The sequence below is a fragment of the Poromitra crassiceps genome (assembly GCF_964638095.1).
Source record: "Poromitra crassiceps genome assembly, chromosome: 12".
In the NCBI taxonomy this organism is placed as follows: Eukaryota; Metazoa; Chordata; class Actinopteri; order Beryciformes; family Melamphaidae; genus Poromitra; species Poromitra crassiceps.
In genome coordinates, this window is record NC_139632.1 from 23,499,908 (window position 1) to 23,514,846 (window position 14,939).

General features: G+C 46.1%; 1 protein-coding gene across 1 annotated transcript in view; it reads left to right on the plus strand.

Annotated features, from left to right (window-relative positions):
- Positions 1–13,587, plus strand: part of herc2 (HECT and RLD domain containing E3 ubiquitin protein ligase 2) — a gene marked incomplete at its 5' end in the record, with an annotated part of 53,637 nt that extends 40,050 nt beyond the window's left edge. The window contains 25 exons of the mRNA XM_083648373.1: positions 337–480; positions 598–789; positions 892–1,045; positions 1,306–1,413; positions 1,511–1,642; positions 1,930–2,088; positions 2,239–2,357; positions 2,506–2,631; positions 2,746–2,901; positions 3,002–3,316; positions 3,497–3,711; positions 3,922–4,099; positions 4,442–4,603; positions 5,258–5,349; positions 5,458–5,597; positions 5,795–5,982; positions 6,202–6,399; positions 6,524–6,607; positions 8,745–8,886; positions 9,127–9,321; positions 9,586–9,698; positions 10,593–10,783; positions 10,942–11,047; positions 11,160–11,372; positions 12,674–13,587. Of these exons, the coding sequence (XP_083504499.1) occupies positions 337–480; positions 598–789; positions 892–1,045; positions 1,306–1,413; positions 1,511–1,642; positions 1,930–2,088; positions 2,239–2,357; positions 2,506–2,631; positions 2,746–2,901; positions 3,002–3,316; positions 3,497–3,711; positions 3,922–4,099; positions 4,442–4,603; positions 5,258–5,349; positions 5,458–5,597; positions 5,795–5,982; positions 6,202–6,399; positions 6,524–6,607; positions 8,745–8,886; positions 9,127–9,321; positions 9,586–9,698; positions 10,593–10,783; positions 10,942–11,047; positions 11,160–11,372; positions 12,674–12,946 (4,095 nt within the window). The 3' untranslated portion in view covers positions 12,947–13,587. The remainder of the gene's footprint in view (positions 1–336; positions 481–597; positions 790–891; positions 1,046–1,305; positions 1,414–1,510; positions 1,643–1,929; positions 2,089–2,238; positions 2,358–2,505; positions 2,632–2,745; positions 2,902–3,001; positions 3,317–3,496; positions 3,712–3,921; positions 4,100–4,441; positions 4,604–5,257; positions 5,350–5,457; positions 5,598–5,794; positions 5,983–6,201; positions 6,400–6,523; positions 6,608–8,744; positions 8,887–9,126; positions 9,322–9,585; positions 9,699–10,592; positions 10,784–10,941; positions 11,048–11,159; positions 11,373–12,673) is intronic.
- Positions 13,588–14,939: the final 1,352 nt, after the last annotated feature.

A 14,939-nucleotide genomic window follows, 5' to 3' on the forward strand; every position in this document is an offset into this window, starting at 1 on the left:
CAGAAACTCTCAGCCAACGGGCTTCCATCAGAACAACTACTAGCAACTTTTCTATGGCTACTTTCTCCATTTTCATTCGCTTGTTGTAGTCGTAAACTGTCAGCTGCCTCAGTACACACTGTGAAACCCGGCCTATTGTACTGATTTGATCAGGTCACACAAAAAAGTCCATATTGTGTGTCTGTTCCTCTAAAAAGCTGGAACTTCGTTCTCTGCCTAAAAGCATCACGCTTTGTCGGAAGTACAACGGAAGATCCACCTTGTGGCCACTTTTCTATTGACTTGAATGTAATGGTGTGAAGATGGCCCTAGCTTGCATTTTGTGTGTGTGAACAGGTTTCCTCCTCAGAGGATGCTGTTACCCCATCATCAGCTGTGACTCCGTCTGCCTCCGGTGCCTCCTCACGTCCTTTCATCCCCGTCACGGACGACCCTGGAGCAGCCAGCATCATCGCAGAGACCATGACCAAGACAAAAGAGGTTAGCCAATCTGAGGAGAACAAAGTCTTAGAATTTGGTCAAGCTAGCAACACCAGCCATGCACATTTACATCATCTGAATTCTTAATGCCTTTCCTTATTCCCTGCTTATTTTCAGGACTCTGAGAGCCAGAATAAAGTAGTGGGTCCAGAACCCCAGTACTTGGATGAGTTCACCAGTCTGCTTGTGCCTGATGATACACGGGTGATGGTGGACCTGCTCAAACTGGCAGTGTCCCTTCGTTCTGGGGAGAAGGGCAAGGAGGTTCTGTCTGCTGTGCTGTCTGGCATGGGTACAGCTTATCCACAGGTGGAGTGCTGCGTTCTCTTATTTGTTGCCCTGTGCATGTACACCTCACGATTTATAGAACTACTGTTAACACTGTCTCCTGTGGGTCTCTATGGTGTGCAGGTTGCTGACATGCTCCTCGAGTTGTGTGTCACTGAGCTGGAGGATGTGGCCACAGACTCCCAGAGTGGCCGTTTGTCTTCCCAGCCGGTAGTGGTGGAGAGCAGCCACCCGTACACTGATGACACCTCTACCAGCGGCACTGTCAAGATCCCAGGTAAACCACAAAATGCAACAGAAACCTCTCTAGATCAACTTAAGTGAGTGGGATAGCTTTTAGGATCTTCCTGGAGAAAAGTTCAACAAGACTGGATGAACACGGATTGGCTGATGCGCGTATCAAGCCTGTTACTTTTGGTCTCGAATCAGCAGGCCATGCAGCTTCAGGCATCTTTGTGTCCACACTGCACACACCTTGTCAGTTGTAACTGTGCAAAAGCTTCCCCCCCCCCCTTAGTTCTCATTTTGTTTTTGTAGGTGCAGAGGGTCTGAGGGTGGAGTTTGACCGGCAGTGTTCCACGGAGAGACGCCACGATCCATTAACAATCATGGATGGAGCCAATAGGATTGTCTCCGTTAGATCAGGTGACGAGAGGAAGACCAAAACACTTATTTTCATCAAATACAAGTGTAGCTGAGGGAACAGAAGTTCACTTTCTGACGTCCGGTGTATGTTGTGCAGGTCGGGAGTGGTCCGACTGGTCCAGCGAGTTGAGGATCCCGGGGGATGAACTCAAATGGAAATTTACAAGTGATGGCTCGGTCAACGGCTGGGGCTGGCGCTTCACTGTCTATCCCATCATGCCTGCTGCTGGTGAGCAAACACACATAGTACTGTTGTGATAAGATGTTCAACTATAATGTTATAACATCAGGCTTTTTAATAAGCTGTAATTTTGGATAACGTTGATTGTATTTTGATGTTAGGTTTTGTTTTAATAATGCATAATCATATATAAATGTATTTTTATTGTCTTATTTCGAGTGTACATTCTGCATAATTCAATCTTGTATTGCAAGTTAGAATGATTCAACTCAAACTCAAAAATGTCAACACACATACACTGTGTGACACTGAGCCTTTTTGATTTTTTTTACCAGGTCCGAAAGACTTGCTGTCTGATCGCTGCATCCTTTCCTGCCCTTCGATGGACTTGGTCACCTGTCTCCTGGACTTCAGACTCAACTTTGCGTCCAATAGGAGCATCGTGCCCCGTCTAGCCGCCTCCCTCGCTGCTTGTGCTCAGCTTAGCGCACTGGGTATGAGACATGAGACTCACACCTTCATCCTGATCTAGAGACCGTACTATATCATTTACTTGGATTTGTAGGTGATACAATTGTATTAGGAATAGAATTATTTCTTAGGGTCGTACTGCAAACTGATTTGACTATTTATTCCCTCTATAGCCGCTGGACACAGAATGTGGGCTCTACAGAGACTACGCAAGCTCCTGACCACAGAGTATGGCCAGTCCATCAACATCAACAGACTGCTGGGGGACAGTGAGGGCGAAGCTCGCTCTATGGTGAGCACTGTCTGATTGCACAGATGGGAAATGTTTGCCGAACAGCTCAACTCAGACAATAGCTGTAATGCAGAGCCAAGTCTCTTAATTAGTGGAATGCAGCCAACATTTTCTTTTTAATTGAAATGTTGAATCTGTTGAACCTCAGAGTTTCACTGGGAGTGCGCTGGCCGCCCTGGTGAAGGGCCTACCAGAGGCTCTGCAGCGGCAGTACGAGTATGAGGACCCCATTGTCAGGGGAGGGAAGCAGCTGCTCCATAGCCCATTCTTCAAGGTATGATCATGACTCTGTCTTTGTCCATACAGTAGCACCATATGTTGAGTGTGTAGTGAATTAGCATAGATTATTAGATGTAATTTCATAGGCTAATGTTTTCATTGTGTCCAGGTCCTGGTTGCTCTTGCCTGCGACCTTGAGCTCGACACATTACCCTGCTGTGCTGAGACCCATAAGTGGGCATGGTTCCGCCGGTACTGCACTGCCTCCAGAGTGGCCGTTGCTCTGGACAAGAGAACTTCTCTACCAAGACCCTTCCTGGATGAGGTGGGTGCACCAGGCTGCGCCGTGCAAATTTCTTCATTGCTAATTTGACCTGAGAATGTTGTTAATCCGTTTTTACTTCTTTGTTCTGAACCTTTTAAAGGTTACCAAGAAGATTCGCGAGCTCATGGCTGATCATGAGAGCATGAACGGGCTCCATGAGAGTCACGACTTGTTCAAGCGAGAGCAGGACGAGCAGCTTGTGCAGTGGATGAACCGGCGGCCGGACGACTGGACCCTCTCCGCTGGGGGGAGCGGAACCATTTATGGCTGGGGCCACAATCACAGAGGTCAGCTGGGGGGCATCGAAGGGGCAAAGGTCAAAGTGCCCACCCCAACTGAAGCCCTCGCCACGCTGCGGCCCGTCCAGCTCATCGGAGGGGAGCAGACTCTGTTTGCTGTCACCGCTGACGGAAAGGTTTGTCTTGTACTGAAGACGCCACACTGCCTCTGTATCTGTTAGAGTGTGAAACATAATCTAGCATGCTGCACGCTGTACCTCTGTGACTGTAACACAATCCAGTGGGAACATGTGAATTCAATGACTTACAGGGATAGAACATGTATAATGTTATACTATTATGGTCTTGACCCTCAGCTGTATGCAACTGGATATGGAGCCGGGGGCAGGTTGGGTATTGGCGGCACTGAGTCGGTGTCCACCCCCACCCTGCTGGAGTCCATCCAGCATGTCTTCATCAGGAAAGTGGCTGTGAACTCTGGAGGAAAGCATTGCCTGGCACTGTCCTCCGAGGGAGAGGTCTATTCATGGGGAGAGGCCGAGGATGGAAAGCTTGGCCACGGGAACAGGAGGTTATTACTGCATAAAATATGAGACGCATGCTACACCTTCATGTTTCAGTCCATAATACACACTGGAAATACAGGACTAGGCTTACGTTATTAGGCTGAATAACACACTGCTCCATGGTCATAGATGCACTGTATAACACTATAGTATGCATGTCAATATGGCAATTCAGGAGTGTTTTAAAGGTTGACTGTGACTCTTCTTGACTTCAGTCCCTGTGACCGACCTCGTGTGATCGAGTCCCTGAGGGGGGTGGAGGTGGTGGATATTGCGGCCGGAGGGGCACACAGTGCCTGCATTACAGCCAGCGGAGAGCTCTACACCTGGGGCAAGGGCCGCTACGGCCGGCTGGGCCACGGAGACAGCGAGGACCAGCTCAAACCCAAACTGGTCAGTCGGCCCTGATCACAGTTTCTCTCAGAAGTCAAATTAGTGTAGCTAATACATAACAGTATACTCAAAGTTCACTGTAGTTTTCTTCTTTGATGACTTTGTCTTCTTCGACACACCCACAGGCTTGCCAATACACTAAACAGGCTTGTGAAAATAACTCTTAGGTTCCCCAAAGCAGGTTCACAGTATATATATATATATATACAGTATATATAAGCCAGGAGAGTCTTTCAATGTCTGGACAGGATTCAGACTGTTTGCTCCACCTTACTCTGACAACCTTCCCCAAGCGATGGTGGAGAGGGGTAGCTGATGTTTGTGTCTGTGTGATTTGTGCAGGTGGACGCACTGCAGGGTCACAGGGTCATCGATGTCGCCTGTGGCAGTGGCGATGCCCAGACTCTGTGCCTAACAGACGACGACATGGTCTGGTCCTGGGGAGACGGGGACTATGGCAAACTGGGCCGGGGGGGAAGTGATGGATGTAAAGTACCCATGAAGGTATGGCAAATTGCACAGTAAGCCTTTGTTTGCACCAGGGGCATCCTTTTATACCCATGGCTTTCCTTTTTTCAATGAGGAGGAAGCAGTAGCAGCAACAGTAGACAGACTGTAACACTGCTTCCTACATGCATTTGTTCAGCATTGCTAACTTAAAAACAGGGGCCTCATGATGATGATAACATAAATAATACAAATCTGCATATAGATAACCGCTTCCTTATTTGGCATTACTACTTTTTTAATAGCTGCCAATTGACATTTGCTATTAAGCTATGCTGCCAGAGCAGTTGAAAGATGACCGTTACTTTGGCACACACTAAACTTTTAATTTACATGCTAGCCAGGGAGTTAATTGCTTTAACATGAAAATAATTTGACACTTGTTATATTTCCCCCTTAGTCACATTCATACATCTTCCAAATTTATTTCATTCTGTTTCAATGAAAATAGGATCAGATTGGATTTAAAAATGCATAACCAGACTTAACCAGAAATGATGCTGGAGGCACACTGTATGTGCACTGCAGGATGTGTTGGCATGAATGACGTCATCCAGGGGATCTGACGTGCTTTATGAACATGGTCTAGAGTGGATTAGATTGGATTAATTGATTTTGCATCTTGATGTGTCTGTACCTTGTTGTCTGCAGATTGATTCTCTCACTGGCCTTGGGGTGGTGAAGGTAGAGTGTGGCTCACAGTTCTCTGTGGCTCTCACCAAGTCTGGAGCAGTGTACACATGGTATGTCCAGTGTGCTACACAGTACAATCTCAGTTATGGCTGCTTGTAGCCCTGTCAAATATTGGAGATGAGAAGGGGACTCACGTTTGTGTGTGTGTGCGTTCCCAGGGGGAAAGGGGATTACCATCGGCTGGGCCATGGCTCTGACGACCATGTTCGCCGACCCAGACAGGTCCAGGGGCTACAAGGGAAAAAGGTCATCGCCATTGCGACTGGGTCCCTCCACTGTGTGTGCTGCACAGAGGATGGTATGGAGGACAGCTTTCTGCATGATCACCGTGCAATTCTAGATCAGTCTTGCCAATCCTTCTGCTTTTCCTTTACTGCTTTTTGCGGTTTTAGATCAGGTTGTTGTGAGTTTTGTTTGCCATCTTGCGATTTGTCCCAGTAGCTGTGGGCTTGCATTTGGTCTGCATAGAAAGCTCTGGTGTTTTGTTTGGCTCAGGAGAAGTGTACACATGGGGTGACAACGATGAGGGCCAACTTGGAGATGGGACCACTAATGCCATCCAGAGGCCACGGCTGGTGGCTGCGCTGCAGGGCAAGAAGATCAACAGGGTGGCCTGTGGCTCTGCTCACACCCTCGCATGGTCCACTAGCAAGCCCACCAATGCTGGAAAATTGCCAACACAGGTACTGTACTCAACCATGCTTCAAATTGAACCTAAACTGCCTTTCTTCATATATTTCTGGACTGCTGTAGATGAGGGGAAAATATTCCCTGTTCATAACCTCCACTAGATGGCAGTAAAGTTTTGCAACCCGAGGGTATCAATTATAACGTGGCTATTACAGACCTTAAGGTGCCTATTACGCTTTCAGTCACTGGTTTGTCTTTGCGGTGTGTTGAAGGTGCCCATGGAGTACAACCATCTGCAGGAGATCCCCATCATGGCCCTGAGGAACAGGCTGCTGCTGCTGCACCACATCTCAGAGCTCTTCTGCCCCTGCATCCCCATGTTCCACCTGGAGGGCCGGCTGGGACAGACAGGCCACGGCCCCTCTGTGGGCTTTGACGCACTCAGGGGCATCCTGATCTCCCAGGGCAAGGTGAGGAGACATGCACAGACACACCACACAGTCTCCAGCAGTGTTTACAGCCAGAATGGAAGAATATGACTTGCCTGGCTGGCTTCTTAATATCTGGCGGCAACACATTTTTGTCTATGAACAGGAAGCTGCTTTCCGGAAGGTGGTTCAAGCCACAATGGTGAGGGACAGACAGCATGGACCTGTGGTGGAGCTCAATAGGATACAGGTACAGTACAGTAAGAAATGCATGAGGGTAGCATGCACAGTTAATGGCTGGGTTTCCCAAAAGCTTCTTAGCGCTAAGAAGCTAATTTAACCCTTCTTAATTGAGTGCCAGGCACTTTTGGAGAACGACGCTCCCAGTGCCAGAGTTTCAGAGCGTTTTCAGTGATTTCTCGAAGCCCACAGAATATTGTGTGATATTACTATGTAAACACCGAACACGCAAAAAGAACAAGGAGACTCTATTGTATCATCAGTAGGGGTGTCACAATATATCGTCCCACGAAATTTCGCGATAGTAAAACGTCACGATATGTATCGTAGAGATGAAATCTCATATCGTGATAAAAAAAAAAATTTTTTTTTTTTTTTTTTTTTTTTTCAAAAGTAGACAAAGAAACGTCTTTGTTTGTTGAAGTTCAATGTGTGGAAAGTAGTTCAGTTGAACAAGTCTCTGAAGAGACACATGAGAAGTTATACAGGAGAGAAACCATTCAATTGAGTTTCTGGCAAAACTGAAGATGCATAAAAAATAGACTAAGAAAAGTCTTGTTGTTTGAGTTTGAAGAAAAACTGAAGATGCATAATGATAATTTATACTGCTGAGAAACCTTTTAGTTCAAAGTAAATCTAAGTGACGGTGTAACTCATTCTATTTCAAGATAAGCCTTATCTCCAATCTCATGTTTTTTCTAGTTGTTATTGTAATAACAATTTCCCACAACAGCATGTTTTGTATTTGTGCATTTCAAATAAAATACTACTTTTCCAGTCATATATTGTCATTATTCAAGTTTAAAAAAATATTGTTAAAATCGTATCGTATCGTATCGTTATCGTGAACCCAGTATCGTGATACGTATCGTATCGTGAACTGAGTGTATCGTGACACCCCTAATCATCAGCAAAAAAAAGTTTATTGATACCATTTTCCGTTCTTTAGTTATGAGCCGGAGAAGATAGGTTGTTTTCAGCGTTTTCAGGCATTTCAAATTATAAGCTGAGATATTCAGCCTTTTGTGAAATGAAGCATTTCAAGCACATTCACTGACTAGCTAATATTTTCTGATTTAGTGATGTGGTGTAGTTGTGTCCTGCCCTGCGTGCCCCACCCCCCTCTCCCCCCCTCAGCTGAAAACTCCTCCCCACACTAGTAACACACAGCCTCACGCACCCAGCGTCTATTTTCGGAGTGCTTTTTGTGCGCCGCCTCCCAGGCAGCGCAACATGGAAAAGCCACACGCGGACTGCAGGGAAAGGTTTGGCTTTTCAGTGTCGGCTGCTGCTTTTCTAGCGGCTAATCATGTGGAGAAACTATGCTGACAGACAGACAGAGGCAGAAGGGCTCAGTTGTGTGCGCGGATTGACTGTGTTCGCAGGCACCGTCAGTTGCAGCCAGAACAATCTACATGGCTCTGGGCTGCAGCATGAGCGGCTTCTCTTTGATCACGGGGCTTTTTCAGGCTGTCATTGGCACTCAATGAGCTAAATGGGTGACTATACTATAAATACTAAACGTGATTTAGCGGGTTCCTTTTATCAGTTTGACTTGAAACAATGTCACAGGCTGGGAAAGGGTCTGATCTAATGTAAACAAGCAAAACATGAAAGTACGTCCGAGTACGTCTTTGGCACAGAACGCCATTGTAAAAAGTACGTCCGAGTACGTCTTTGGCAGAGAATGAGTTAAGAAGCTTCTTTGTTGGGAAACTCGGCCAATATCTCCCACTCCAAATCTCTTTTACAATCGCCTTTAGTTCTACTTTCTCAAGCTTCTCACTCTTACAGTACCGTAGTTAACTCCTCCCTCCTTCCCCCTCCTCTCACGCTCAGTGTGGGGCTTGTTCCAGACAGGGTTCCTCCTGAGCGATACATGTGATGTCTTTCATAAGGGGATTTTTGTGTGCTGTGTGAGCCATGCTGCAGCCTGTCTGTAGGCGTTCCCGGTCTGAACTGTAGACTTTACTCCACATAGAGCCTTGCTTTCTCGGTCCACTGCACCTCCACGCGCCCCCTGTAGCTCCGGCTGCATGCATGGTGCAGAGAACTGTCATGTCCTTCACTGTTGCCTCTCTATCTAGCAGAAAATTAACAAGTAACACACGGATCAAAACATGATCTCTCTTTTCTATGTCCCACAGGTGAAGCGTTCCCGTAGCAAAGGGGGTCTGGCAGGTCCCGACGGAACCAAGTCTGTATTTGGGCAGATGTGTGCCAAAATGAGTTCATTCAGCCCAGACAGCCTGCTGCTCCCTCATCGCGTCTGGAAAGTCAAATTTGTGGGTAGGTTCTAATGTCCACACTGTGAGAGTGGCCAGAGAGAGTGGAGCACATGCTTGATGCCCCCAATGTCCCTGCACTCCTTTTCTAAGTGGTAAATTAGCAGCAGAACAACCCAAAGCCTTTTTGAGTGCCTCCGTCAATGTTCCCATCGCTCTCAGTTTTATCACCAGTGTGGACAGGGCCTGTAGGCTCGTCCTCACCCTGGATGCTGCAAATACAATACATGCACTCTTCTCTCAGGCGAGTCTGTGGACGACTGTGGCGGAGGCTACAGCGAGTCCATCGCTGAAATGTGCGAGGAGCTGCAGAACGGCCTGACCCCCCTCCTCATCGTCACCCCCAACGGCCGCGACGAGTCGGGCGCCAACAGGGACTGTTTCCTGCTCAACCCCGCTGCCAAGTCCCCTCTTCACATGAGCATGTTCCGCTTCCTAGGTATGACACAGTCAATCACTGTCAGTTATTCCTGCTATTAATCCTGACTAGCCCTGAAAATATGCAGATTTATTTCAACATGTATGAATGATTCATGTGTATTTTCACTGATTATACGGCTGGCCTGAGGTATTCAGCATGATTTCCTTTGGTTGCATAAGTTTTACACTAAGGATTTTAATTGATTGATTTTAATTTTTGATGGTCCATATTTGATCAGTGTGTTCCACGTAGTGACAGTAGTACGCCTTGCTGTGCCTGCAGGAGTGCTCTTGGGCATTGCCATCCGTACCGGCAGCCCCCTCAGTCTGAATCTGGCAGAGCCGGTATGGAAACAGCTGGCGGGCATGAACCTGACCATTGCTGACCTCAGTGAGGTACGTATACAGTCCTGCATTACTCACTGCTGCAGCATTGATTGATTCATTATAACAAATATAGCTATTATTACAAAGACATAATGATCAGGACTTTTTGTTAGATGCATTGTTTAATCATTGTGCAGTAAGCATTGTGTAAGCATTGTGATTGTTTCTCCTTCCTCCACTTCTTGAGGTAAAATAAAGGTTTATCGTTTTATTTTATATTATATGAGAAGTCTCTAACCCTCATGATCTGTTCTACAAACCAGTAGGTGAGAATGTGAACGCGTTCCTGTACATTTCTGCTCAGATTACAACTTAAACCCACCAGTTCCCTGCTAACTGGCAAGGGTCATAGTGGGTGGAACTAAAAATGCTGCCCTTTTTTAAACAGGGATCCATTGTGAAACATTTCTTAAAGCCAGTACCTGTTATTCAGAATGAATAACATCTCCATTCATTGTCATAACTGAGTAGGAGCCACAGCGTGCAGTAGGCTTTTCTGCATGGGACAGCAGCCTCCTGCCCTCACACTCTGATCATGAGCTCCTGAAATGTCTCTGGGATAATATGGGAGTGGATAAAGGAACTTTTCTCACAAAGCTGCTCTTGTTTACTGGTTTTGCCTTGAGATATTAGAAAGGTTAGACACGGAATGAATTCGGCACAAGACTCCAGCGAGAGTGAATCACTGTCAGCTCACAGAACAATGTCGTGGGCACGTGTGCGTGTATGTGCCCACACCCCACACTTGCATGAAGAAGCAGGCATATAACATATCCTATTATACTTATTATTTCAATGACAACCCCTAAAGAGATGCGTGGTTTTCGTCTTTCTTTTACCGCATTCATGATCTGACTTTCCTCACAGGTTGATAACGCATTCATGATCTGACTTTCCTCACAGGTTGATAAGGATTTCATCCCCGGCTTGATGTACATCCGGGACAACGAGGCCACAGCCGAGGAGTTTGAGGCCATGACCCTGCCCTTCACTGTGCCCAACGCCAGTGGCCAGGACATCCAGCTCAGCTCCAAGTATTCCCACATTACCCTGGAGAACCGCGCAGAATATGTTCGCCTAGCAATAAACTACAGGTGAGAGAACCTGCTGAATGTGTGGGTCACACTTTTTGTATATTTGTGTGCGCGTGCGTGCGTGCGTGCGTGTGTGTGTGTTCGTTCACTGGTGTGCACACCAACATACAAGCCCCTCTCTTGCTGTGCTCACCCCGCTGAGCTTGTCTCCCCCGCAGACTCCATGAGTTTGACGAGCAGGTGTCTGCGGTGCGGGAGGGAATGGCTCGAGTGGTCCCCGTTCCTCTGCTCTCCCTCTTCACCGGCTACGAGCTGGAAACCATGGTAAGTCACAGCGATCTCAGTCTATGAAGTCGCCTCATGTTTACGTTACATGTTCCGTCCTCTCCACTGCGCACTTGTCTCTGACCCGTGCTAAACTTTCCCCTCTCGACAGGTTTGTGGAAGCCCAGACATCCCCCTCCACCTACTGAAGTCAGTGGCCACATACAAGGGGGTGGAGCCCACAGCGCCGCTCATCCAGTGGTTCTGGGAAGTGATGGAGTCCTTCTCCAACACGGAGAGGTCTCTCTTCCTCAGGTTTGTCTGGGGTCGCACGCGTCTGCCTCGCACCATCGCAGACTTCCGTGGTCGGGATTTCGTTGTGCAGGTGAGTTGAAATCGGACTAGTTTAATCCAGGGTTAATTGTTGTATTAATGCTGCAATAAGCAAAACCTTCTGACCACGAGAGGGTGACAGAAACTGCATCACATTTGGGGGGGAAATATATATACAGTATATAGTACAGCAAAGCCACTGCACTATGAAGCCTACCAAGCGGCAACCTCAATCTTGGAAAAATGAAGCCAACGCGAAAGTGGCAAAAACTGCAGATAGTTTCGTCTTCAATACAGCATGATGTACATTTTTGATTCCTCCGCCGACAGTAGCTGTAGCTGCAGGCATTATGTTTTCGGGTTGTCTGTCCATACGTCCGTTCCATGCTTGTTAATGCAATATCTCAGGAACGCCTTGAGGGAATTTCTTCAAATTTGGCTCAAACATCCACTTGGACTCAAGGATGAACGTCAAAGCCAACAAGAGCCAACGGTGTGGGACACACCGCAAATACTAGAGGGACTGACGTCCAGACAGCTTGGTGTGTTTGGGGCTTAAGGCTAAATGGCCACACCACTGCGCCGTGGGCTTCAAGGTATTTGTGTTTGTATGAGTCTGGACAGACATGGTAGACTGCAACTTGACTTGTTGGCGGAGGCGAGGCGGTTATTTCTACTTTAATTAGGGTCACATTTAAGGTCTTTGCACACACAGTCCGATTGTTTTCGTATGCGTGTTTTTTAATCCGTCATCTGAAAACACAGACGGGTCCCAGCTCGCAAAAATCTATTGACTGATGCGAAAAACGCAGAAAATCGAACCTCGTCCGAAAACTTAAATGACGGACGTAATTTTCGGACTCGGTGAGGTTGTATTCTTTTTTTTTTTCCCCGTGCGTGAATTTCGGACGAAAATACGGACTTGGTGTGCAAAAGCTATTAGAGTCAAATAGACGATAAAAAAAGACTATGCTTTGGGGCGTGATTTACAGGTCACCTGCCCAGGGTTCGCTCAGCTCACTGATCGCGGACCAGCAGCAGGTGGCACTGGCGATCTGTCTGTGAAAAAAGAAGAAAAAAGCCAAATACCAAACTCGAGGCTTCAAAACAGAGTCACGGTGGCTATGTCCATATTTGTATACAGTCTATGAGGCTTACTAAGGGCAATCCTAGAAAAGCACCATGCATAAGGCTGATGGCTAAGCAAAGCATACAGTATCTATGGAGAAGTGTCGGCAGTTGGTCTCACTTTGCCAGAACTTTCCGATATCGCTTATTACAGGTTTAACATAAGTTGCATTGATGTTCTAACATCTACATAACTGAAGACATTTCATTTTTCACTGTGTCTAGGTGCTGGATAAGTACAACCCCCCAGACCACTTCCTCCCAGAGTCCTACACATGTTTCTTCCTGCTGAAGCTGCCCAGGTATTCCTGTAAGCAGGTGCTGGAGGAGAAACTCAAGTACGCCATCCACTTCTGCAAGTCTATCGACACCGATGACTATGCCCGCATCGCCCTGTCTGGAGAGCCAGCTGCTGATGACAGCAGCGAAGACTCGGATAACGAGGATGCAGACTCCTTCGCCTCGGACTCTACCCAGGACTACTTAACAGGTCATTGAACTCCAACCTTTCAGCTCCAGGACTGTGTGTCTGGGAAGGGTTCCAATGAATGAGCTGCCACCTAAAGACTGTGTTAATCTTGCCTATTAATGCACACATTCATACAAGCATTCTACTAAGACAAAAAATATGGGGAAAAATATGTGCAATGAGCTTTGAAAGCATTATAAGCTGGAAAAGAAACAAATTTGCTCTTATTTAGTTTCTTTGAAAAGGTGCAGTCATGAGATGCACATGTGATTGTTGTGTTTCATGAAAAGTATGTATATTACAGTTACAGAGTAAAAAAGGCTCCAGCCTAGCACTGTGGTAGATTCCTCCCTTTGGTTTGTGTGAATTACCTGTCCCTAGTTTGTATATAGAAAATGTGCAACAAAGGAGTAGTATTATTGTTTTCTTTCTTGGTAATAGCAATGTTTCTTTATAAGAACCTTTTTAACTTAAAAAGTCAGTGTTTCTCACTTGGCTCATGTCAATCAGAACCCACTGAAGGGTCGTTTTAAGATTCCTATAATTGCCCCTTCTTCCCCAATGTTCATGTTTGTGCACTGTCTCCATAAAGAATGTATATAATATGATTGTGCCATGTATCCACGAAAGGTCTCATTCCTGCATATTAAATGTTAATACATTTCTGTTAATAAATTTAAATGAAAAAGACTGATACCTTCTTTGTGATGGGTTTATTAAAATGCTGATTGTGTTATTGTTATTGTTGCTGTGTGTGTGCGTGTGCCTGACTGGGATTGGGCTCCTTCGGGGGCGGGCTAGTGTTAAAGAATAACGACAGTTGGGAGTAGACGCATGCTTTATTTTGTGAGATTGCAAAGTAATGTTCTGTTGGCCACCCAAAAACAGCTGGATCTGAATGGCTTCTGATAAACAAATGCAATGTATATGTGGAAGCATCTGTAGTAGTTTAGAAAGGGCACCTGTTTCCTGGAATGTTTTGAACAGCTCTCCATAAATCCCTTTATCAGATATTGGAACCTGGATTTTTAGGTTATTGTTTAAACGTGTTTGGAGGGCTTTATGGGGGGCCGCAGGGTTCCTCGCGAAACTTGCATGAACGCTTTTTAATTTTCAAAATTGGGTCAAAGGATCATTCGAGTTCGAGCGGTTCTCTGCTCCTTCGGCTAATGCTTTATTCAAAATTAAATCTGATTTTGCTTTTTTGATCAGAGGGACTTACAGCATGATGGTGGAGGACCCTTATGTCAGACATTGCTGTTCCCCTGTAGCTCTATGGGATTAAAGAAATCTTCCATAATTAGCTTGGTAGTCTGGTGCTCTCAGCTCTGCTCCAGTATCATGAGGGCCATGCCCCCCTCACGTGCTGGGAACAAAACGTGATGTTTATGAAGATGTGGGGGATCTTATGAGCACGCTCACTTGTCTGATTCCTCCTCGTGCAGCACATGCATCACTACACATTCCTGTCATAAGCCCCCTCCAGGGCGTCGGGGGGGGGGGGGGGGGGGGGTCTCAGTCGGTCATGACAAAAAGAAACCGTTATATGACTGCTTAATTTGGATTAAAATCTAGCATTCTTTGTAGACTTAGCTCTTTTTTTCTCAGAAATAATCACAAAGTACATTACCCTAGTGGGAGTCAGGTGCTCTAAATACAGTCCAGGTTGAAAGCTGGAGGGAGGAACGCAGAGGAGTAACCAACACAGCCACATTCATCTCCACAGCATTATGTTATACAGTCTCCTAGGTAAACAAAGCAGTCACTACATAGAAAATTGAACCGATGTGCTCATATTGTGTTGTCCTCCAAAATTAGCACTCAAATAATATATTTTAGTAATTACATGGTTTATTTCTGCAACTAAATTGTGCAATAATAAACTACAATTATCTGAGGTTTCGATTGCATTTTACAGAATTCTAAAAAGCTTAATTGGTGTGTTTACATACAGCTATGAGTAAGTCATCTAAATATAGGCTATCTTAAATACAGTCATACACTATACTGTAGGTTGAGATT